The 25,787-nt window shown below is 44.6% G+C and overlaps 1 protein-coding gene across 1 annotated transcript in view; it reads right to left on the bottom strand.

The window, feature by feature from the left end:
- LOC107191633 (neuroligin-3-like) overlaps nucleotides 1–25,787 on the bottom strand; it is a 109,780-nt gene that overhangs the window by 49,213 nt on the left and 34,780 nt on the right. The window contains exon 5 of the mRNA XM_015580720.1: nucleotides 24,496–24,647. Coding sequence (XP_015436206.1) covers nucleotides 24,496–24,647 — 152 coding nt within the window. The remainder of the gene's footprint in view (nucleotides 1–24,495; nucleotides 24,648–25,787) is intronic.

Genomic DNA, 25,787 nt, shown 5'->3' with positions numbered 1-25,787 from the left:
ACGGGTACTGACACTCTCGGATTAAAGATCCCTTTATGTTCACGAGGATATACAGTGGCGGCCAAACTATGATTTCACAATGTTTCTCTTGTAACATTTGTCAGGCTTGTATTTGTTAGAAACTGGAGAATAGATTATTTTAATGCAAAGAAACGTTTAATATCATCGATTCTGAAGAACTAATGTATCATCGATATGGGTGTATTAAGAGTCAATTCGTATTATATACAGGGTGTGTCAATAAAAACTACTATCTAAAACAACTCGTTACCTATTTGCTGTATCGAAAAACATATTAATGAATTATGTAGCATTTTAAGGACCGTATCGGATTTGGTGACCTTCAGTTTTTCGTCGCTGAATTCGTTGTTCGATATTTTCGACTTCAAAACAACAAGATACAACGCATACATCAGTCTCATCATTTTTAAATAACGATTTAAGGGTTTCGGCGTTAAAGGGTTAACGGTTTAGTTGCTCCCCATGCTCAGAGTAGTTTTTTCCCGTAAGGGTTTCGGAATGATCGCCTGGGTCGTCACGCGCGAAGAAACAGCGTGGAATTCCTCGAATATAGGATATCTGGGAGGGAGGTTGTAGTGCGACTAATGCGGTCGGTACACTTCCGGGTTTCATAACGCGCGTACATACCCCTGGATAGCCGCAAAATCTGCTCGGTTCACGTTTATGGAACGACGGGAACGCGTTTAGAGAACGATAGAGGGTAGGCGGACGGCGTGGGGCTTAATTACGCGCTACCTGGATCTACGCGTCGGTTAAATTGCTATTAGCGGTTAGAGGGGAGGGGGGGTGGACGCGCTGGAATTGTCTCAGGTACCTCTATGTCGTTCGGAAAAATTGCTCGAGCAACAGGGATATTAAATTCTCTGGTAGAAGGAGATACGACAAATTGCACAACTACTTGATACCGCAGCTCTTATTCGCGGATTTATTTTTCCGTCGCATCTCGTCTTTGCGGCAATTTAAACTGTTACAACGGGAATTCTTCAATAGTATTCTCCGACACTTCTTGTGACGTATTTCGATTTTGTGGAGAATAAACAATAAACCTTTGTTCGTTCGTTCCATTGTATTTCACATGGGTTTATAATGGTATTCATTAATACAATCGTCGAACCAATGATTCGAGTAATTTAGCATTGAATTAATCTATTCGTTTGATCGTTATGGATAACGAATTTCCTATACGTAGGTCGGCATAATTGGAAATCCTAACTTCATACGGGGGGTGTTAGTGGAAAAACATTTGTAACTTTTACGGATAACTCGTGCCCGAACGGTGTGCACAATGGACACCAAAGTAATATCGCGTGTATTAACCGAGGCTGTTTTCACGATATTCAAATCATAAATTCGCAATGACGGTAGAATATAGACCGAACCGTTCCGTGATTTAATTGAAATCTGTCTGCCGTTGAACATCGTTGCAGCTGTACGCGAATTACACGGAATTTTGTCGTGCATATTCCCGCCGAAAAACATGAAAATCGTATTTCCAATTTCAGGACTATGGATTCCATACGCTCATGCGATAAAGAGATACTCCTCTGATTTAGAATGTTTAATTAATGAAATGTCGAAGGTTTGAATTAAAAAAGAAACAGGATATTAAAACGACACGTTTCTACGTTCGAGTAGAATAAGCCAATGTTTGGTCAGACGACCTTCGAAATTCCATCTATTTCTGTTGCACGTCCGAATAGAATTTTCTTACCAGAATATTAGTTGCATCTTCTTAAAATCGACCGAAAAAAATATTCCTTCGAATTACCGAAGACGAGGCCGTCATTTCAGATAATCCAATTTTGTGTACTCGCGTTTGCTACCACGTTTATATATCGAATTTCCTTTTTGTCGACTCTGCGTACACATGCTACAGACGTAGAAGTAGAAGCAGACCTTTCGAGATTGGCAACTTCATCCGGCTGCTTTGCAAGTTCGAGATTTCTTATCACTTGAAGCGGGGACCTTTACTTCGTAGACATCGCGCGCAACCCCTCGACTGTAAACCTATTCCCCCTCGCCCCCCCCACCCGAGTCACTGGATGTCGAAATCCATTTCGTTGTATACGCCCCACCACACCACCCCTCCCTTAGCCGTTCCCGAAGTATTACACCCCGTTCCGTGGACGCGCAACGATCTCGAAACTTTCTCATGCCGAGCTTCTAATATTCTTTTTCACGGCTGAATCGAATTTTCACTCGCAAAACGGAGTTCGCGGGGCGTTCTCGACCCTCGTAAAAACGAAACCAACCCCCATTTTTCCAGCCACCTGACGTTCGAGCCATCCTCCCCTTCGCGACACACCAGACACCGTTCAGCCACGACGGAACATCTGTTTCGTATATACTTGACACCCTGACTACGAAACATTCTCGATCCCTTTTCAATCTTGAAACGAAATTTCTCTCGAAGTATATTTACGACAAACAATTCAAGGAGATTGTATTGTAAAAATACTGTAGGGTGTTTCTTGTAAATATTAATTAAACATAATACAGTAATCCTCGATGTGTGTTCGAAAACTCCTCAGTACTGAACATTAAATATTTCATAAATTAATGAATGTCATATGTGATTGAAACAAATGTCATCGGCTTCAGAATCCCAAGCTCTATCACTATGCTGAATATCATTAGAAAGTCAGCGTTATACCTGAGGACCTCTCCTTACCAGTGCTTCTCTTATCGAGGATTTACTGTATCCGAAACAATTGAATTTCCGTTCCTTCAATTTCTGCAACCCCCTAAAGGGTGTAATTAACCCCCACGAGTCCCGAGAGTCGTAGATATTCATCCGAAAATGCAAACGGATGGGCTGGAGCATTTTTTAACCGTTGCCCGAGGAAGCGTTCCGCCCCTCTTCGCTGAGTATCGTGTCGTTGCCCGTTAGGACAGGTGGAGAGGGTGGACTGGGGCAATGCATCAGCGGTTAATGAGCAAACTTTAATATTCTCCCGGACTAAAACCCGACCCACCGCCACATATCTTCCAACGGCCACGAAGCAACCCCTTTAGAGAGGGTCTGGGAAGGGGGATGGACGAAAAACGAGGGACGACGGGCGGAACGCGATCACACGACTGCCATAATTATTGTGCGCCGCCGTAGAACGGTTGCAGGAAACGGGGTACGTACGTTGTTGCACCCACCTGTGAGGGTCGTTCTTTTGCTGCCGGTGACTTCAAAGTCCGCCGCTTTCATTAATTTCGCGTGTGTCCAATTAACGTGCAACCACCCCTTTCCCTCCCTTGCGCGCGCTTCGAGCTTCCAGTACCGCCTGCCCCCGTTTCACCACCGACTGTAGAATGATATTCGACTTAATAAAGACACCCTGGTGGGGCCCTCTTGTGGCCAATCAGAATTTATGCTGACGTTCTTTGGTACAGAGGGGGCTAACCTTATAACGTGCTCGTGAATTTCTAATTTTGAACTAGAATTTACATTCGAAAGAGGCCAGATGGAACACGAAGTGATTAAATTATCTGATAAATATCGTTGAATCCTGTCGTCTTTATTTCTCATGCCCAGTAATCGACTAGAGATTTTCATCAGACTTTTACACATGTTTACCAACCAAGAGTCTACGGACGAGTACTTACTTTAACACTTAATCGAGCCGTGTAGCGATTGGTACATAAGATATTCATGCTTTTTGCAACCAACTAAATTACCTCAGGTTGCATGTACTGTACTATAAGTAACAACCTCGCGGGCTATAGACGTTAAATTATTCCGGTCTATACACAGCCTGTCCACGGCATGCAATCGACGTTCGGCTGTTACACTTCGGCGAACCTTCGTCGTTTCTTGTTCGTAACTCGCCGCGATTTTGCGTCCTGAACTCTGGTTACATTCTATAGTCCATCGATCGGGCGGGGCTAATTCCCCCTCGACTATCCCGTTACAAGACCAACCATGATCGTATTGACGGTCAGATTTACCGTCGAAAGCACCGTGAACACCGATTATCGAGCGAGCTCTTTTCATTGCCGCCAGGGCTCAGTCAATTAAGGGGCTGCTCGCGCAGCAATCGGGAGGATTGCCGAGGAAATCCGCGTTAAACTGACTCGAAGATGGATTCAACCGTCGTCGGTGCGTCTTGGACCGTGGAACAACGGCCCGGTTAATCGAATTCCAATCACATTTCGGCCGGCGCTGCACGGTGAAAAGCAATTTCGCGGTGTCACCGATCGATCGGTCGGACCAGACGGTTCAACCCCCCTAATTGTTCTGATCTGCACAGTGTGTTTCCCTTTCCGCTCGAGCCTTCGATTCATTTTACAGTATGTACAAATCTGTGGTCCTCTTCTCAGACCCCCACAAAGATGATACAGTATATTCTCGATGAGTGTTCGAAGGTTTCACTGATAAAGAGAGGACTCTAGGCGAAACACTGACATTTTAATGACGTTTAGTAGAGTGATACAGCTTGGAATTCTGAAACCAATGATATTTCAGCCCTATATGGCCATTAGTTTATGAAATATTTAATCTCAGTGAATAATCGAGGATTTCCTGTACTAGGTAACTTTATTGCGTTGGAATATCACCGACCTTTTAAACATAGTATCCTCGATTCTGCGTCTTCCGTTCCAATTCTTCTTTTATTAGACCTGTACAAATTCCTTGAAAATTAACAGCGAAAAAGATCCAGCAACGACCTCGACTTACAATACCAAATTTATCGCAGCGCCGTTCTTTGTGCAGCGAGCTGCCATCGAACGATACCTTCCGGTATCTTGGGAAACGAAGAATTAACGTGGCTCGAGAGTAGGAGAAAGAAGAATACCGGATATATCGAGGATTGGAGAGCGCTGTCGGTTTGCCAGCCAGCCGAAAATTCCGTGGACCAAGCAGTTCCCGTCACGAGGCGCGCGGGTGGCCGCCACGTTGAATCGAAGTCGAAAATACAAAGGACGGATGTGCGAACGCGGTTTCGTTCGTGGACTCGCAACGAATGGCCCGCGACTGGGTGGTGCAATTTCAAGATGTACGCGGCACCGCCGAGCGGGGCGAAAGGGGGACGGATGGAGGGCGAAAGGGTGAAACTGTCCCAGCACGGTGGTTGGTCGCATCGTAAAGCGGGCGTTAAGCCCGAATATTTTGAGGGGGCGGCAAGTCGGCGTGGCACGTTATAACGATGATATAGTGCCGGTTGTAATTACGACTGCCGCATACCTTTCTACCTCACCACCCCCTTCCCACCGACACTGCACCGAGATCCTTCGATGTTTTTCGTCCGGCTGGAGAGTAATTCCGTTTGTAGCCGGACAGAGAGGATACGGCTTTTATACCCTGAATGGCAAAGTTCGGCATTGTTCTGGATCGTATTAATCGTTAAGTAGAAAGAGAGCGTGTTTAATCGGACGAGTACGTTGTGATTATTTGAGGCAAGAAGAAGGGATATTACTGTATCGCGCCAGGTAGGCTTTGAACTGGAGATGTTTGAAATTTCGTCCCTTGAAAGATCGATACCCTTGGGTAACATGTCATTGCCGTGTATAATACATATACTATCGGTCAAATGTATGGGTACTGGAGTTCGCGACTGATGGAATAGTAATTGGGAATTTTGTTACGATAAAATAAAAGTTACGGAATCAGTACATAGACAAATCACTTATCATTAGTTTTAGAATGTTACCTTTATTAACTCTTTGTAGAATAATATTTTTCTCCTTCTTTAATTGTCAGACATGGTCCCATACTTATGGCCGTTAGTGCATGTGTTATAAACAGCAGTGAGTTGTTACCCAAGGGAATCTATCTTCCGAAGAATCGAATCGGAATCGAACATCCCCACTTCGGAAACAAGGCTCTATGAAGTAAGTAGAATGAATCGATGCGCGATCAGACGTATGGAATAATTCAAGTTTTACTGAAATTGTCGAGATTGGCTTGGTTTTCTGGCGAATTAATAACCAAGCAAGCGAAAGTAATCGTAAAGAGGGATCAATTGCGTTCAGTTACGAAGAACCGTGAATCGCGATAGAACCGTGTAAGAAGGCAATAAGAACGGAACAGTATCTGCTCAAACAGGAGGTATCTCCGTAGTGTGAATTTCATCCGGGTGGAATTGGCGAACGCAGTAACCGTCGATATATCACGCCCAATAGAAGCTTGTCAGCTGAGCTGCAGACAAGACCGACACTCGCAATCAACACGGGGGAAAGAGAGGCTGTGACGGTGTCTGGCGGTTACGTCCGCTTGCCAACTTTTCTACGGGTGGCTGTGTTCTCTCTATCCGCCGGGACAACCTTGAGGCCATCACGAGGATCATCAGTGCTTGGAATCGAACTCGCTGGATCGGGGCCAAATCGAACCGCGAACTCGGTGGAGCTGATTTCATCCGATGATTCCGAGGCGTCTGCATATCTCCGAGACAGAGAAAGAGAGACGGTGTCCAGTAAAACGGGTCCATGTGTTGAAATTCACATTTTAATTTTAACATTCCGAATTCGAATCAGCTTCGATCGCGAATAAGCTCGCTGTCACGCGTTTCGTTGGTTTCGTCTCGAACCTAGGATAATACTGCATTCTTTTTCGAGTTAGCGACGTTCATTCGAGTAGGAAAACGTAGAGATGTGCGTCTTTGAAAGGAAACCGGAGCCCGAGCATCCACGTTCCCGAGGAAACGTATGAAAAAGAACGCGAGCGGCTCTGAAACAACGAAGGAAACACGAGAAGATCTTTTCATTCACGCGTTTCCAGTTTCGTTTCCAGCGTTCCAAATCTTCGCTGCTAGTTTGCTGCCGAAAGCGTATGGCTTTTGTTCGACGCGACTCCCGGTGTGAATACGCCTTAAAACGCGTTCAATCGAGTTCATTCGGGAGGACAAGAGTGTCGTGCGTCTGTCTTCCATTCAAGAATAAGCTCGAGATAAGCCCGAGAGTAGACTCATTTGATGACTCGTTGCACGTGGGGGGAGTGACAAAAGTAGGTTCGATGAATGACGAGCGCGAAAACGCGCAACCGGCCCTTTTGTTCCGAGCCTAATCACTTCCCTCCCCTTTTGGCTTTGTTCTGTCGACAGAATGCGGAGTTGCAAAGATAATTTCAGGGCGTACAAGGCTTCAGAATATTAGAACATGTGAGTAGAACGCTGTGAATTTAAACTGGCAATTTGAAACCATTAAACGATCTGAATTGTCTGGAGAAATATTGACCTGTTCCACTAGTTCACTCGTGGAGACCATTCACTTCACTGTTCAGCTTCGATCGTTTTATCTGTTTGAACGATCAAACACCCCTTCTACGTTACTGTTCCATCGGAGTTCTATTTCGACGTGCCTGGCAAACCACTGACCTATTCCACTGGCGTGACTAACAAGGATCGTCGCCCGACGCGTTTCAAGGGCCATGCAGTTCCAATATTGCATTACACGTGCAAACTTCGAACGTATCATTACACGTGCATGGTTTTTTCTTTTAAACTACAATATTCTACTTGTTTTGTAAACGAAGAAAGTGGATTAGCTACGTAGAAAGCTATTAATTAAAGTCAATGTAATTTGTGCTCCCGTCAGCTTGAGTGTCAAGGAGCCTGCCGAACGAAATTACGTCAGGCATAGTGCCTTTGTCGATAGCTCGGTTTTGGTCAAGGGTGTTGCTTCTCATAGGGTTTCGATGGCAAAGGGACTTCCGCACGATGCCTCACACGTTCACGGATTATCGTCGCGTCCCTGATTACGTGGTCTGTTCCGTTATCCCGTCTGTTTCTCTGACGTTAGTGATTCCGTGCATGAGTTTGCTGGTTTGCTTGGAGAGTCGAGCAGAGGAACAAGTTAACTGAAACTATCGCGATTGAATGTTCGCGCGGCTTTTCTGTCTGCATGGCAAAGACCGTGTAGAACTTTATTGGAGTGAAAAGAAAAATCGTGCTAAAGCCAATAGAAGCAGTTGAATCGAGGAAAAAGAAAGCGAACCTGGGAATTTGTAATGATTTCACGTTTTTAGTCTTAAAACTTATGAAACGGACCGGTTTACTGGACTTAATAAAGCATTTGCATTTCTGTTCGAATTTCTCAAGATTTCTTTTTAATCGAAAGTGCCATTTAGCTAATTCTGTCTCCCGTGTACCGGTTTCCATTCGTTTTCAATTCGGTGCTTCATGCGCGCTTCTTTAAGCACTTGATCCAGTAAATCCGAAATCTTGACTGTACATCGGCCCGCCGGGAATTCTGTTCCAAGATACTCGAGCCGAAAACGGGTCAGGGACTGCGTGCTCTAAACGCGAGAAGCACAATTGGGGCCTTCGAGGATTACCATTTTACCTCTTTAATTACAGAATTAAAGCGGATGGGAAATTCTTTCTCTGGCGCAGCCTACGACTGCGGTGCGCGCGCCCAGTGAACATTTCCCGTTTCCCCTTCGCGTTTCCTTTCGTCTTTAATTCGACGATGTTTCGTTAATTTGCAACAACGCGAAGGTACACGAGGAAAATTTTGCTAATAAATGTGGCATATTTTGTCGACAATTTTAAACACTCGCGAATGAGATCTGCGCTCAAGAAGTTCCCGTTCGAAAGTCGTCTCGTCGGTTCTTCAGCTTCGCTGGAAGTTCTTTCTTTTATCTTTTCGATATGAAATCATCTAATTTTACCGGTTGTCCGGTCCAGCAATTTTACTCGTTTCCTCTGTTTACCTTTTCCCTCGGATTCAGAGGACCATCCGAGCAGAAGTTTCCAATTAAATTCACACCCAACGATTTTAGTTACCCTCTGTTGAACTAGCTGCTGGACAATTAATCACCGATTCAGTTGTTAAAAAAAACACAGAAAAAGAAAAGAGTTTCAAACATCGAGACGATCATGAATCAGGCAATCAATGGTGATCATTCGATTAAACATTTTTCGAGGGAACGAGCTCATCTGAACAATATAAATATGTTTCACGTTGATAAATCGTGTCGGTGTCACGTTTACCGGAAACCATCGGGGTTCTTATCTGTCGTTTTTTGGTCCCACGGATTATTCCTACAGTATTTGTTTCGGTTGGACCGGCCCACGGGAGCAATTCGCACGATTATTTGTCGCCGACGGTCGAACCGAGCCGGTAGGAGGGGAAAATATTTTCCCGCTCGGGGGCACGATTCATCAAACCGCGCTTCAAAATCAAGCGTCGCGAAATTTAACATTTATCCCCTGTCCGACCATAAATCTTACGGAATCGTCCGACTGAATAATACGCCGGTTTGATGCCCATTATCGACGCGAATATTGGGATCGATGGTTTTTTGAAACGCGCGTCATAAACGTCGCTCGATCGGCCATGTCGATTAAATATCCGCTCGACCGAAGACCGGTGAGTTTCCAACCGGGAATAAATTCCGCTTTTTTTTCCGCCCCGTCCCGACCGATCGTATCTGTTACCTGATAGCGCGAGCTTCTTTGAAAAATTGGTTTCCCCTGAACGGTTGATACCTTCATCATCGTCGGAGAGAAAAACTGGTATCTCCTATGACACAGAAGAAATAAAATCGCGCAAACATTGCGGTGATCGAAAAACAAGCTTGAAATTGATGGTCCATTCACGTGAAAATAAACTCTGGACGATATATATTCCTTTACGACGTACATCGGATGAGAAGAAAGTATTGAGCAAGTAGAATAAGACAGAATCCAACCAGAGAAACTATTCTTACAATTTCTTACGATACACATCTTTATTACAAGAACGCTTTATTTACCTTCTTTATGGTATATTCCTGACGATAAAAAGTATTTCTCAAGTGAGCTGGCTAGTATTCAATCAGACAATTTATATTTACCGATGCACATCTTTATTGCAAGAATACTCTATTTACCTTCTGACCACCACTGGAGTCGGAAAAGCAACACCGTTGTTTTCTAAGCTCTTCTGCATCACTACACTGTGTCTATATCACTTTCACACTTTGTCCCATGAAACATAAAGAGCACATCGAGTCTCTATAGAAGGTTTCCACGGTACCAGGCATTCGCGTGGACCTCCCATCGTTCGAACCAGTCCGCGACTGTTACGGTTCTTGTCCGGAAAGCCTCCGCTAACTAGCTATACAACCGTAATCACCACTTTTGCTCATGCATGTAAACGTCGGGGAACGATCAGGACTTTTAAGAGCCCCGCTATTGGTTAGTCAGGGTTAAAAGTTCCGACCGCTGGGCGGCCGGTAATTGACAACATTTAGATTCCGCAAAGTTGCTGATGGGCCCGGGAACTTTGTCCCTATCCCAGCCCCCTCTTCCCGGTTCGACTATTGTTTGCAATTTAAGCGACACGGCTAATGGACGCGGAGCACGTAATAAGTTGCGAGTTACGATCGAATCGTGTGGCGAATGTCGTGCTGGGACGGAACGTGGACACCATCTTCGATGTTGCTGCACGAAATCGCGTGTTACGGGGACACGCGCTACACGGAAAGAAAATTGTCGATTAATTCGAACTAATTGCCCTTGGAGTTTCGTTGTTAACCGTAAATTATCTAGAACAATTTTCATTTAACCTTTTGGAACTTGGCGTGACGTGTGAAAGACTTTGCACGAGAAACCGTTGACTTATACTACTGAATTTTAGCTATCTGCTCATACTAAACGATTAATTTTGTGACGGATTGGCTTTTCCTATTTGAGATTGTTAATACCTTTATTGTCTTCGACTCTCTTAGCTGCCAAATCTTTATGCCCCCACAAGATCGTTCACGTTGACACGGACTTTTCCTCCCACATGGTTATTTGTATATCATACATAATGTCCTAAATGCTTGGACACTCGCTACCAACTTATCACCGTTCATTTATATTTAAACAAAGTATTTATATCCCCTCAATGCTAAACTACAGCCTATATCGCTAACTATAGCCTCGATCTAACGATTCGATCAGTTTCTACAAATACGAATGGTCGACGGTCCCATCCGATAGGTGACGACACACGTATCCGTCCAACCACCAGCTCCGACCGCTAATTAATGCCAGAGATTCCCGGAGTGCCGCGGAAATCTTTCGAGATTCCGAAACGACGGGGGATCGAGTACGGTGCCGAGTCGATCGAACTCGAACGCGTCCGTTTAAAGGAACGAACTCGCCCCAGTTCGCGGGTCCTCTTCGATCAGATCACCTCCCATCTGTGGCGCGATTTATCTCCCTCGGAATTATCGGGGTTTCATGATTCTCTCCTGTTCTCTCCCAGACGCGATCTCAGCCTCCCATCGTCGTCGTTGTCCCTCTGTCGCGCGCTCGGTCACCTCGTACCATCTATTGATTCGCTCCCCTCGCTCGCGCCCCACCCTCTGTGCCACCCTTTCTCTTTCCATCCATCCATCCATCCATTATGCATACCGCAAGAGCGGAAGAGCCCTCTAACCACCGACTTACCTGTTGCGAGCCGCACAAGCCACGGAATTCCCAAAGAACTGCCGGCTGCGCTGCGCGAAGTGCGCGCACAAAGCTGCCCCTCCACCCTATTCCACCCCGCGGGAGACTCGCGACTGAGTTGTTTGCGTTATAGATTCATCGCGATCGCTTTGTGCTGCTCAGCCGGCTGATGGCGTTTCCAAGGGACGGGCTGTTCACTTTGCGGAGACTCGGCGACAAAGCGCGGATATTGAGACGATGGAATCTGTTTATCGTGTTCGGAAGGTCCGCGAGAACCTTTTTCTTGTCAGTCAATTATAACGCGACGAATGATCGACTCGTACTACTGAATTCTTAGTCTGCCATCGTATCCTTGTATATAAGGTGGACCAGCTTAGATTATTCTACTGTCATAAATGGAACTATTGTCGTAAGGTAACTGTTTATAAAAATATTGTACGTTATAAATAAACAGTCGTTTCGTAACCGTACGCGAGCGTATTGTATCCGATGGACACAGTTTTGAAGATCGTTTTAATTAAGGTAAATGATATTTTCTTAATGGTTCTTTGGTTTGGAAGAAAACAAATTGTTCTGATGCTTGCAGAATTCGTCTCAGTATCCGCCGAAAGATGGGTGTAAAATGATTATAGGTCTATTTGTAAAAAGTTGAAGGTGACCTTGAAAACTCTGGAAAAAGGGGGTTGACAAAAAATTTGGTACAATCTCTCGAAAGCTCTCCTTGAATCATATAATATTCTGTGTGTGGTCACACGATTATAGTCGCTGTAGTTTCATTGACTCGTACTACTGAATTATACCCACATGGAACACTGATAAAGTACTTCGAAAGGCTTGCTATTATTTGGTAATTCTTCTTCCAAATAACGTCTATTACACGCTATTATTGTGCATGCTGCATCTGTATCGAGAATCGTCTAGACCCATCCGTAGCCGGACTTTTCATTGTCAGCGACAGGAGAACGCACGCAAATGCCCCCCCGTTAATGATCGGCCAACAAAGCAGCAGCTCGGTTTTGGTAAATAGACATATAGGATACGGCCCCTGTAAACAATAATTTAGCATAATCGTCCTGGACTAAACGTTACGCTCGGCCCAATAACCGCGAACGTGGCAATCGCAAACAGTGTCGCGGGCACCGCCGTACTTTACTCTCGTAATCCACCGGCAAACACCGCATAATACAGACATACGTGGCAACGACCCCTCCAAACTGTTCTTAATGCCCCGCGCCCCGTGTTTCAGGGCCGGAGATATCCTTCCAGATTAAGTATCACACGACCACCCCTCCCCCCGTGTCTCGTCAGAGATTCGTTTTCTGATTAGAGGCACCGTCGCGCTGAAAATGAAAATGAAATAACACCGCCTTGAAATGAAATAGAATACACGGAGAATTAATATTAATACAGTTACATAGTGAAAGAGCGTACGGTTTTCATGGAGAAACAGTTTCGACCTGGTTCACCAAAAAGCGACGAAATTCTATGGTTCGTAATATCGCTGGAAAAGTCCACAAAAACGACTGGAAGGATGTACAGAGCAATACTGTTTCATAGGGTTCATCGTGATTGTCATTGGAAACATTCATCAATTTCGAACAGAAGATTCGCGACATATATGAGCTTTGAAACGGACGATTCATACAATTTTCGACCAGTATCATTCAGTAGGTGATTCAATTATGATTAATAATCGGAAATTCTCTATTGGATTTCTCTATTGGGTCCAGAGATTTCCCTGTCATCCTTTGAGCTAGATTTTCAATATCGGGGACCTGCATAAATAGTGTATTTCAGTGGTTTCGTTCGAGCACACGCTTCTTTCCGGGTGATTTCACGCGTTCCCTGGATCAACAGAAAATAATCCCTGTTAATCACCGATGGGATCCCGGGACACGTTTAAACACCATAAATCCACCGTCCTAGAATCAATGTCGGTGTCCATTAAATCGCCGCCGGGCCAATGAATAACGGGGGGGTATATCGCGCTAACTTAAAACTTCGCAGTCACATTAGCGTGTTAGGACAGAATGTTAACTTTCTATCGGGCGGGGCCCCGATCAATTAACCCCGTCCCTTTGATACTTTCCGCTTATATTATAGCTTATTACAATACCGTTGTGCCACGCGCGCCAGCGCACGCATGCTTTCGAATACTGGCTCCGATATCGATTTCGTATTTATTATCAAGCCCGGCGGTAACGTAGTTTATCATAATTTACGGCAAATAGGCCGGCATCGCGCCATCACACGTCGTAATTCAGGCTTGACTGACGCTAACTCCGCGGGATTATCCCTTCTGCCCACCTGGATTCAACTCGTCACGGTACATCCTCCGTTATGGACTTTGCGGTTTAAGCGTTTTTCCACCCCCCGACCCTTTCCCCAATCTTCCACGTCTACGACGACGACGACGACGACGATGAGCCGAGCGCGTAATTGACGCCCCATGGCGCCGTCTACTCCTCGTTTCGCTAAATATTGGAAGAAACGATGATGGATTCGTTTCCTGAACCAATACGCTTCCGGACCATACTTTTGTTACTGCTCGTTTGTAATAATTTCGGTTCAACGAAATTATATTAACCCCTTGCCTTACGATTTCCTGGACGTCTATAGTTTTTGGAATTACTTTGCTATTGCAGTGAATCCTCGATGTGTGTTCGAAAACTCCCCGATACTGAACATTCAATATTTCATAAATTAATAGGCATATACGACTGAAACAAATATTATTAGCTTCAGAATTTCAAGCTCTATCGCAGTACTAAACCCCATTGAAAAATCAGCTTTACACCTGGGCTCCTCTCCTTGTCATTGGAGCATTCGAACACTCATCGAGAATTTACTGTACTAGTTTTCCAGGGACAGAAGGAATTCTGTACTAACTGCAAGTGTACATTTACTCTAAAACGTTAAATATCAATACCAGTAGAATAGCATTTTACTTCGACTCGAAGAAAACGAATAATATTCATGTTTATGAATCCCATATCGAAATCATTACCACGAGTCTACTGTCTTGATGTTATAAGCCAATGGGTTAACGAAACCGACGATATATTTATCCAACCAAACTACTATGTCTACATGTTCATGGAAAAAGGAAAAACGGAGAATCGTTTCACCGTTGTGCAGTCTAAATAAATTTTCAAAGCTTCTTCCGGAATGAACAATCCGTTCAATTTTCGGCCGTATCAATTACTGGCGAGGCTCGTCTGGCTGGTGGTACACACGGCAGTGGGTCGATGATGCGCCCGTTACAGACAGCCGGACCGTTTTATCATTGCACGTATGCAGGGGGGGAAACGAGGGGGAGGGGGCGGTGAACCCCCTTTCCAATAATGGAAATGGAGAGGGCATTCAAGTAGAGATTGCGCCGTGCGGTAGATTGCTCCGACGCTGTACAAAGCACAGCGAGCGGACGACACACAGCGCCGGGGGGATGATGCTCTTCTACCGGTGATCCGGAGACTTTTTCTCTTCTCAAAGAGAAAGACCCCCAGCCCCGGAATAAGGCTATTGTCAAGGTTATGCCTCGAAACTCGTTCGAGCGAATTTCTCGCTCAGAGACGTCGCCTGTTTTCCTCCTCCCACCCTCCTCTTTTTTTCTCTTTGCCTGTTCCCTTTCTCCTCCCTTTTTAACGACGACACAAAGCCCCCCTTTACCCCCCTACACCAATGGAGGAACCCCCCAGACCAAGTTCCGCGGCATTGTGAGCGTTCGATACGGCTCGATTCAGCCGGGGATTACGATCGAACTCACCTTTTCGAAAATAAGGCGATCGTGATTCCCTTCTGGGGATCATAGTGCTGGAAGATCGTCCATTGTGCTGATAATGCACTCGTGAACGCAGTGTTGTTTGACGTATTCTGTCTTTGATGGTCGGAAAGTAAGCTGCGATTTAATCTGACGCCTGTACGTCGTTCACGGTATAATTGTAGCTTCGATTATGATTGACTTTTACTACTGAATTCCAGCAGTTGGGTTTATATCGTCACTATTTGACCCTGACCGAATGCGTGACGCGAACGTAAGGTCTGGTATTGCGTGAATTTTCTGAATTATATTCCTGAATTCAAAATAAAATTATCGCAATAACCGATACCAGTGAGCGTTCGGTTGTAATTAACTGTCGAGTATCTGACGATTCTTCAGCCGGTGCATCAAGCGTTCAACAAAAAGGAAAACCTCGGGAAGCTCCTGTCGAATTTCCACACGATTCGTTCGCGGAATCGCATTCCCTATGGCAATTCCCCGATCGGTAAATCGAGGCTGACTCCAACGAAAAACAGAAGCTGCACGTAATGCCTGCGCCGTTGTCTGGAGAAATCGCCAGCAGATAGGTCTGAACTTTTCCTTAATCGTGGGATAGAACGATAAAGGTACTTATTTACGGTCACACGTGACCACTTCTTAGACCGAAAGTTTACTTCAGTCGCTTCGATTTTTTTTTGTCCGTCGTACTCGTTCTATCTTCGACTTTGTCGTACATTTCCAAATGGACAGGAAGAGCTCAAGCTACGACACGGAGAGGGTGTGGAACCGAAAACGGCTGGAAAACTCGCTTAAATCGTTTCCAGGATAAGTAGTGGTAACAGACTATATGTGTGTGTGTGTGTGTTGGACAACGGGCAGAGTTTTTCTCGAAGTGGAAAGTCGTGGATAGTCGGCGGGCTCTTCCTCTATTTGCCACGGGGAATCATAGACAGAGGAAGCGAGGAGGCGCGGGGCGCAAGAATCACGGATTGAAATTTACTCGTGGAAAGTTTGCCGCCGTGGTGCTCCCTCGGTTCCGGGCACGCCGTCGTGAAAAACCGGAAGGGAAGTAAATATGTCACGTTCGATCCGCGCCTCGAGTGGCTGGCCGAGAGGGTTGTCGAGATTTTTTTTTTTCCCCACTACGTGAATGCGAGATGCAGCCAGACGAGTGGCGTTCTTTCTTTACGCGTTGCTTCCTTTCTCTCGTCCGTCGGGAAACGAGGTTTCGGAAGTAAACGCGCGATACAGAAGGCACAAATCTACTTTTGTCGCTTCCGCGGCAACAAGCTCGCTTTGGGCTAGCTTCATTCGATTTCTCGGGTAAAATGTGATGTTTGTAAAGTGTGAGAGATTTACTCTTACTACTTAATTAGACGATGGAAGTACGAGGAATGATTGATCGTTACTACCCGACTCCAGATATCCGGAGGATGATAAATGTTTGACTTGCACTACTGAATCGTATCTATTTGATTAATTTCCAATGAATTGTCGATCTTAACTATCGTTCCGTATATAAATTAAAACTTCACGGTTTCATTTAATTGTACAGCAATAAATCAATATTGTGCGGATGAGAAATTGTAACTGTGAATTATTTATTTGAAAATAAAACCGTGGAACAATATATGTGACGCACGAAACAATTATGCATTATATTATGCAACTGTTATTTCATACCTCGACTCATTTTCAATTGTGAACGAAATAAAGCTGCCGTCAATCAAAATCGCGCTCGGAAAAAATCCGTTTTGGTCGCGAAAATGGGCTCTCGTATGCATACATACATACTCCCTTTCCCATAAGTGAAGCGAGTCGCGCGTTCCACCGCCGGCAGCCGTCCGCCGACTATTTTTTCCTCGTTAATCAAACGAGCGATCAAAAAATACCAGTGGACCAGCGGACGAACTCGTTTCTGTCGCGAATTAGCAATCACCGCGTGCTGATTGCGAGGTGAGTCAAATCTGATTCGCGTTAAAATTTCACCCGGGCGACGTTTCGGGCACGATCAGGGGATTTTAATTACTCTCGGCTGAACAGGATAAAAAATGAGACTGGTTACCCCCGTGATATGTGTAAACGAGACACTTGAAACAATCACCCGTAATTCGTCACGAATGAATCATTATATATTGTTGCTTCTCGTGATCGATAAACGAGTATTTCATTGTCTAATAAATAAAACTCTCATAATATCGTAATTAACGATACTTTACAGACAGAAGCATTAAAAGAATATATTTTTAGTATAGATCGAGTCGATAACTCGCAGGTGTATGACGCGTAGACGAATAGAGCGATTCGCTAACACTGAAATCACTGGAATTCCAAATATTAGAAGCTTCCCGCAATGTTCTCTACGCTGATGGAATTGCGGACGGTTCTGCGAGGGGAGAATAATCGGGAAATAATTTCCACGATCGTCGGAACGGGTTCGTCGAAGGGACTTTCACGATTCTATCGCCGGTCAGCCCCAGAGTTCCTTCTATTTATTTTGAAAGCTTCCTTCCTTCTCTGGACATACATGTGTATATATGTATTTATACCTCGATTCACGATCGATGTGCTTCTGGAATTTCACATAAACGGTGCTAGGAAAAAAAATCTAAAATGGAAACAATATTGCATTCTTTCACTAGAGAAAATTCAGACTTACATATCCGAGGTACCCAGGTAGTAAATAGAATTGAAATTCTTTATCAGTTCACAGGATAAATCGTACTTGAAATCACGCATAGAATAATTTCATTGGTTAATTGGAATTGAATACAGGTATGTAATTTCAGAAGAATTGCATCGATAGGAAGATGTCTGAAACGAAGTATGGGACACTGTCCGGTAAAGGATTGATCCTTACCACTGGAAACTAGTGTAATCGACACCCATTCTGCTGAAGTCTCATGAAATATTCTACGAAATTACAGCCACGGTCATCATCCTTATTTGTGTCGTCAACCGCGGATTCAAACGAGCGAGTCAACGCAAACACATCGGGCGCCCGCCGTTTGTGTAATATCTAAATAAAATTAGCATTTAAACGGACGTGATCGAATAGAGCGATCGAGGACAGTGGGGTTCGCGAACAAAGAGATAACGAAATTTCGATTTCCGGCAATCCGGTTATGTTTCATATCTGCCCGTTCATACACAATGAAATAGGCGATTCAGATTTGCCTCCCGAAATTGTTTTTTATCACGTCACAAATATAACATCCCATCGTGTTTTTTTTTTTTTTTTTAAATTGCTCTTTCGCCTTGCAGTTCGGTAAATTCGTCCTGTGCATGGTACATTTCATGCGTTACACGGATGGAGTGTCAATTAACTGTCGGGAAATTCGTTAAACCGACATCGTTGCTCCATTTGAAACGAGACAAACGATGAAGTGATTCACGGTGGAAACGGACAGATTAACTTCTCAAGTTTTCGCGCCCAGGTATTTTCCTTTTCCTCGGATCGGATAAATGCGTGGGTGGGAGGCAGACAAACAAAAAAAAAAAAAAACGGTTATTCTTGCAGAGATTTTCGCTTGCGTAAAATATCGCCGGGGACTTCATCGATATTCCATTTGCAACGTTCACCGTCACGTTCACCGACGCAGACGGTCGAGGAAGCCGAGAAGGATCAGCGAGCACCGGTTCGTTGGCACGATCGTGTCGCGGTGGAAGGACCATATTCGAAGTCGGTCCTTTACGAGGAAGTAGTCCAATTTTCCTATAATCCCAGCATAGCTTCCCCCCAACCCTCTCTCTTTCACTCCTCGAGGACCGCCATCGGCTAGTCCACGGTCGAAGACGAAAACTCTCTCTCTCTCTATCGTCTTTGCCCTCGGTTTACTGGAATCCCCGGGATTCGGTAATAATACATGAACACCACGAACCGTAGGAGCACACGAAGAAGGAATTGAAATTTTGATCACCTTCGGCCATCTGTATTCCTGATGCTCGCTTAATGCAAATTGGATATCAGGAACCCCGCTTCCCGTGGTAGGACAATGTGTATACATATTTCCGTCGATCGGGAATCGTTCCATATGATTATACGAAAACGACTGTGGGAACGATGATCGCGAATGTATCCGATATAGCCCGTAGAAGATACTGGTGGGCATTTGTTAAATTGGTTTCGATTTGGTGTATCAGGCGATAGGTATGTTTCGAATTCTGGAATATCAAAATTTCAGAGTGTCCTGAGATGTCGATGTATACAAATTGTTCAGAATTCGAAATACAGTGAATCATCGATGACTGTTCGAAGGCGCCTCGGCACTGTCAAGGAGTGGTTTCGAAGTAGTAACGCTGATTTTTCAATGAGGTTTAGTACAGCGCTAGTTCTTGGAATTATGAAGCCAATGATATTTATTTCAGTCGCACATGGCCATTAGTTTATGAAATATTTAACGTTCAATGCCGAGGAGTCTTCCAACATTCATCGAGGATTTACTATAAGTATTTGCCTGGCTTCTCGAACGCTTCCAATATTTCCGAATTTTCGAAAATTCAGGTCGATGTCGTAATTCAGAAACGTGGAATTAATTTTAATCGCTCGTTGTCCGTTGCTGCTACGTTCCGAATATTTTTCGAGAGATAGAGCGACACACACACACCGCGAGCATCCCCGAATATCAGCAGGGAATTTTCGGCGAAACCAAACGCACCGATGCATGGAGAACTCGATCATGTCTATGAAAAATAGCTCCAGGTAACTGCCGGAATCCACGAAGCGCGAAGATCCAACCTCCGTCGTTCGAGGATTTAAGAAGAGGACCCCCACGTTTTCTCCGCCTCGATTCCACCCCGTGCAGTTTGTCGATCGTTAAAGGCCCACTCCTAGATCGGTAGATCCGAGAACGAGAATCACATTACCGCATATCAATTCTCGACATTATAGAGACGGTGCAGCACGGTTGCGCGTCTACACACGTACACACACAAGGACACATATCCACGCAGGTGAATTTGGATGTGCGCGCAGTAGGACGGTGCATCGGGAGTGTATCGGCGAAACGAAATTTACGTCGTTCGGGGTGAGGACCGCACTGAAATATCATCGGTACGTTTCAAGCTCGGTTTTGCATATTCATGGATGCACGGGGAGTCGAGGATGGAGAGACGATCGAATGGAAACGAAGAAGAGACGGAGAGAGAAGAGAGATGGGAACAGGTAGATACAGAGGCAGAGAAGAATGAAAACGGGCTGGAAGGGTACCCGGAAATGTGAAAAAAAGAAGATGGAAATATGTAGATGAACTTCAGGAGGGTAAAGAATATATACTTCCGGAAGATTTTCCTTTGCAACGACATGTGGAGGACAGTTCGGTGCAGTGATGAGTTCTGAAGCACTTCGAATCGGTTCCAATACGTACATGTGGCCAGAAATTCGAATCCTTTCGAACATGATTCGATACTTAACACTCTTGATAAGTCGTGAATCTTGGATTTTGATTAGCTTTTAAAGATTCGATGGGTCGGAAAATTCTTGGGAATCTTGGTAATTTTTGAAGTCATGAAAGTTTTGACAGATCTCGAAAAGTATCAACACTTTCAAGATTTTCAGAACGTATCTAACTTTTAAAGAATTCAAGTAGATCAACAGTTTGAAATATCGAATCATATTCCGCATTTTCGAACTGATTCGTAATTTCACAATATCGAGGAGCTTCGAATTGTTTCGAAATTACGATTGAAACAACCATAATTGAAACTCAGTTCTGTCCGTGCCCAGCGATCGTTCTGTGAATCATTGAAATTTGCCCGTAATGGCACATAATTACGTTCGTAATTATGCTCCGTAACGGTTGTTTATTTTTCCAATGTATCCTCGTCAGACAGAACACGAGCTATATCCAGGACATCGATATCGTTCAACTCAGCGCGAGCGTAAAACGCGTAGAATGAATTATTCGCCGCAAATGGTTTCCAGTTTCCCCCGTGCACGGTGTGTGTCACGTAGTGGAAATCGTAGACAGGGATAGAGAGCTGTGCACCCGGTGTATCACGTAATATCTTCGTGTATACGTGGCCGTATCTAAACTCGCGACCGAAATTACTTGTTATTGTACCGTGTCTTCTTGCCGCAGGAAACGTGCGGACGAGCGTGCCCGAGCTACGCGATTAGTTGCCGGAGAGCTGGATACTTAGAGGCGATATCCGGTTTTCGGACAGTTTCCGCCGGACGATTGCGGAGTTCCAGGGAATTTCGTGACCGTCCCCGAAAGGACGGCCAATTCCGATTCCGAACGGGAGAACATCGCGGTTGGACTGTTTTTCACGGGGATATTCGCGCCGGATGTTCAATCGACTTGCCAGACTGCTTCACGTGCATCGAGATCCCTCTAAATGTACGTATTCGTTTGTTTCGTATTACCGTTGTGTATCATCGAATAGTATCACCATACGTTTACATTTTCATACGCAATGATGCAACGATTGCCGTTCACATTGATACGCAACTAGTGGATATGTACCTTCATAAGTGTTTAATCTTTTTTGGGCTCCCCTCGTTAAGCCGTTGACAGTTAACGAATATGAGCCTTTCCGCGCAATTAAAGCGACTTTACTGTACTTGTATCTACTTTATCAAAAGGTGATACCAGTATAATAAATATTATTATTATTTTTATTAAATCTAAGTAGCAATTGAGTCGTTCTTGTCAATAGACCTCTACTGATCTCATTAATAAGGCTAGTAATATTTCGCGAGGAATCACGCCATTACATTTTTATTCTCGAATCTTGTTCCTCGTTTTCCGTACTGGGACACGCTAATTAGCCGCCGGGCGTACTGTATATTTCAACGAGCAGAACCGGAGAGAAATATTTAAAGGAGTCCAATGAAACGGGTTTGCACCCAGCAGAATATTTCTCGACGTGGAAATTAATGTCAAAAGGGAAAAAAGGGCGGTAGAAGATGTTTAAGGGACTGCGGGGTGCGAAAGAGGGGTCCATCGAATTCAATATAAAAGGGAGCGCGCAAAGTAAATGGAGAACGGGAAAACGCACAGAAATTTGACCGACGTAATTGGAATCAACCGGTGCAATTACAGCCGCGAACCTGTTCAGATAAAAACATTCACGTGGCGTAAACGCCTGTACGATGCCATGAATTGATATCTCGTATATATATATATATATATATATATATATTTTAAAAATATTTATCTGGACGAGTGCGCTTTTTTCTTTCAGTCTCACCAGCTCGATGGCCCGAATAAATTTCTACCGAACGTAGATTCGTGGTTCGATAATTAATAAAACATAATTCATCCGTGAAAAAGCGACAGCGGGAATACAAAGAGAGCTGCGCGCGGGGAGTTAATGATAAAATTTCCCGGGAAAATTGTTTCTGTGGAAAACCATACATGCGTCGAGTTTTCCCGCGACTCTGCCGCTTCACCCGCTGTGCTGGACACTCGCGTAATTTGATAGAGAATCGTAATCTAATTCGCTTTGTCGGACTTTACACGAAATAGCTATCCGATATTCCACGGCGGGTCTTATAACGAATATCACAACTCGAATGTATACGGTTTGTATCTGTTACCACTCGAACGTTTCGAAATCACTGTTTCAAATGCGTGAGCGTGCAGTGCTTACATTAACACGTTAACTGCCACAGTGGAAAAGCCCGTACATAGCCAGACACACTTTACTTCGTTTTTTTTTTTAAAGTCAGAAATCGTTGAAAATATAGGATCGTCGTTCTAAAGACACAGTATAATTTAAATTATACTGTGTTATTAATTTCACCTGAAAATTTTGTAATGGTATTTAAATAATCCAGCCTCTATGCAATGTATCAAAGGTCATCGCACGAGTAATGCGAATTTTCTTTGAGATTTATACTAACTTCCAGTTTTCCTTCCACAAACATCAAAGACAATCCGCATTACTAATGGGGTGATCTGATACGTGTCACCCATATTTGGTTCACGTGGCAGGCAAAGTATTTAACGCTCACCAAAACGATCTGCAACATTATCAATCTCCCTTCTGTTCTTCGAACGAAAGTTTTTCAGAAACGCGTCACGTTTAATTTTTCCCCAGGCATTCTCTACGGAAATTCGATTTCGTCCGCGTATTAACGATCCACCCTGTGTGTCGTTTTCCCTTTTCCCCTCAGCTACGTTTAATCCGTGGATTTGAATACCGGTCGCGTCGGCTCGATCAGAAATTCAGCGCGACCGTTTTACGGTCGCTGCGGCGTTCACCCGCGATGCGGATTCGGAAAATATTTTCGCTCTAATCCGCCCCCTCGCTGTTTTTCTCTCCGTTCCATTCCTCTTCTTCCTCGTCTGGTGAGTTCCCCCGTTCATGAATATGGAAAATTAGACCTTTCGGTGACCATAGATCCCGTTTTTTTTCTTCTTTCTTCGTCTCTCTGGCCCCATCCGCAGTTCGCGGTTCGCAAATTGATTCCGCGCGCAAGTGGTGCCCCGCTGGCTCGCGTCGCCACCCGCCGCATGGCATTCTTGTTGATTCAAAGAGGAACGGATTTGGTTTTCTGCGCGTTCTCGGACGAAAATTGAAATGCACAGGACCGCCCCGCGAACCACAATCGCCCCAGAGAATGAGGATTCGCTGGCTAACGAGACGGCGACACTGATACGGTCTATCCTCGCGACGAGCGGAAATGCTTGTCAGAAAAGATTAAGGCGGTGGTGACACGGCCGTGTACGGTCTCCTGTCGGCGACAGCACACTACGCGGAATATTCATTATTATCCTAACGGATGGATTTTCGAATCAAGCTTGTGACCTTTTACTGTGTCAACAGTACAATTTATTCCATCTATATTCTATTAACATTTTGACTGCTACGTCAGCTGAATATGGGTGACACGTATATTGCAGAGATTCGACTATTTGAATACCGTTAGAAAATTTGGAGTAAAATTAATATCCCGGTATAATTTAAAATAAGACCAATAGCTTCTCTATTAAACGCATACATTTTATGTGTTTGTAAGTTTATAAAAAAAAAAAATGAAATAAAACGTGTCTGACTACGTACGACCGTTTTCACTGTAGCATTCACCGTGTTAATTCTCGTTCTGTGCCACCGTTTAAGGAATCTTCATACGACAACGACAAGTACTTTCGTAGATAGATGAAGAAGAATCATGTTGGGTACGAATAAGTAGAAGGAAGTTTCCCGATTTTCGAGTCTGGAAGTGTCGGTACCGATGTGTAAGGGTGAAAGGGGAGCTTCAGACCGCTTCTAACCGCGTACTCGTTTAGAAGAACACCGGCAAGGAAGACGTAAAGCGTCCTCCAATAACCAGTCTAAGATCCAGAAAGAAAGGAAGGCCAGGCGGGAGCGGGGGGCCACTCCAACGGCTGATCAAGATCGCCCTCTACTCACCCAGTTCTGACGAAGTTGGCGAAGTACTGCACGATGCTCTCCGAGAGTGCCACTTCAGACTTGGTATAGTTCCTCGGGAAGTGGCCGAAACCTTCCACCAGCGGCGCCCCGAAGACGAACGGCAATTCCTCGCCGTGAACCGATCCCATCTTCTGAAATCAGAGGACACGCAGAGACTGGTTTAGTTATCGTTTTGAATTATCAAGGTGACAGATCGAAAGAAACATCCTGTTTTTCCACAAAAGATAGCATACTGTAGACTATAGACCGATACAAGTGCTGAAATACATAAGCATCCTGTTGGTAATTAGAAAAAAAATATATAAACAGTAAGTAGTACAAGTGCGTATATGGTCAGACCATCACCTATTCAAGAATTACAATTTTCACTTCTTAAATTCTTATAGAAGATGCACTATAAATGCAACTTCGGCATTATTTAACTCCAGTGGAGAAGAAGTTTTGCCCACCTTCGATTTACAATCGACACAGCCATGGAGGAAATATATTGTTACAGTTCGAAGGTTCTCCAATTCTTCGAGACTTCAGTCGAACCTTACGCAACGATCGTGTTAATAGAATTTCCCGTCATTTTTCTCCAATCACGTAATTACCACGACCGAAGGAATCCACGAGATAGTGAACGCGTCGCTTGGCTGCCACCCCCTGGGGGAATTTACGAAACGTCTTCCCTCTCGTAGCGGTTTTGGCCGTAGTTTCGATCACGATGGACACGTCAGGTGCGCGTAATTCAATTTCTTCGGGGTTCGAGCCCTTTCGGCCGAAATTACCGGGTTTCTGGCTCGAGACTAGCCCGTTGCGAGGCGAAACACCGAGAGTCCAGGTAACATCAGACTCGAGACGGGCACGTGCGATGCTTCGAGTTTCCCGAGCTTGACCGTGTTCCGTTGCCCCGAGCGGATTTCGGACCAGGCACACGAGATCGAGGTCTCTGACGAACAGCGCGAACAAATTTTCAGAAACACCGTAATTGAACCACATCCATCGCAAGAAAATGCAAGATAACGTCAAGATTTTTTATTTTCGACGTCCAAACGAAACCTGGATCTCTCCACAGTAGCTGAGTAGCACGAATGACGGGGCAATTACGTTGCATGATCGTCACATTCATTTATTCCCATCCTTCGTTCGAGACCACCGCTTAAAATCTCTTTTTTCCAAGGGGTGATTACGCCTTGGCTACGTATCCACCATCACAGTCATTAACACGTGAAATCGTGTCGAGTTTTCCTATTATCATGAACTACTGATCGATAATTTAACCTTAAAGG

The sequence above is a fragment of the Dufourea novaeangliae genome, unplaced genomic scaffold (assembly GCF_001272555.1).
Source record: "Dufourea novaeangliae isolate 0120121106 unplaced genomic scaffold, ASM127255v1 scaffold228, whole genome shotgun sequence".
Lineage (NCBI taxonomy): Eukaryota > Metazoa > Arthropoda > Insecta > Hymenoptera > Halictidae > Dufourea > Dufourea novaeangliae.
This window is presented reverse-complemented; position numbering and strand designations above follow the sequence as displayed.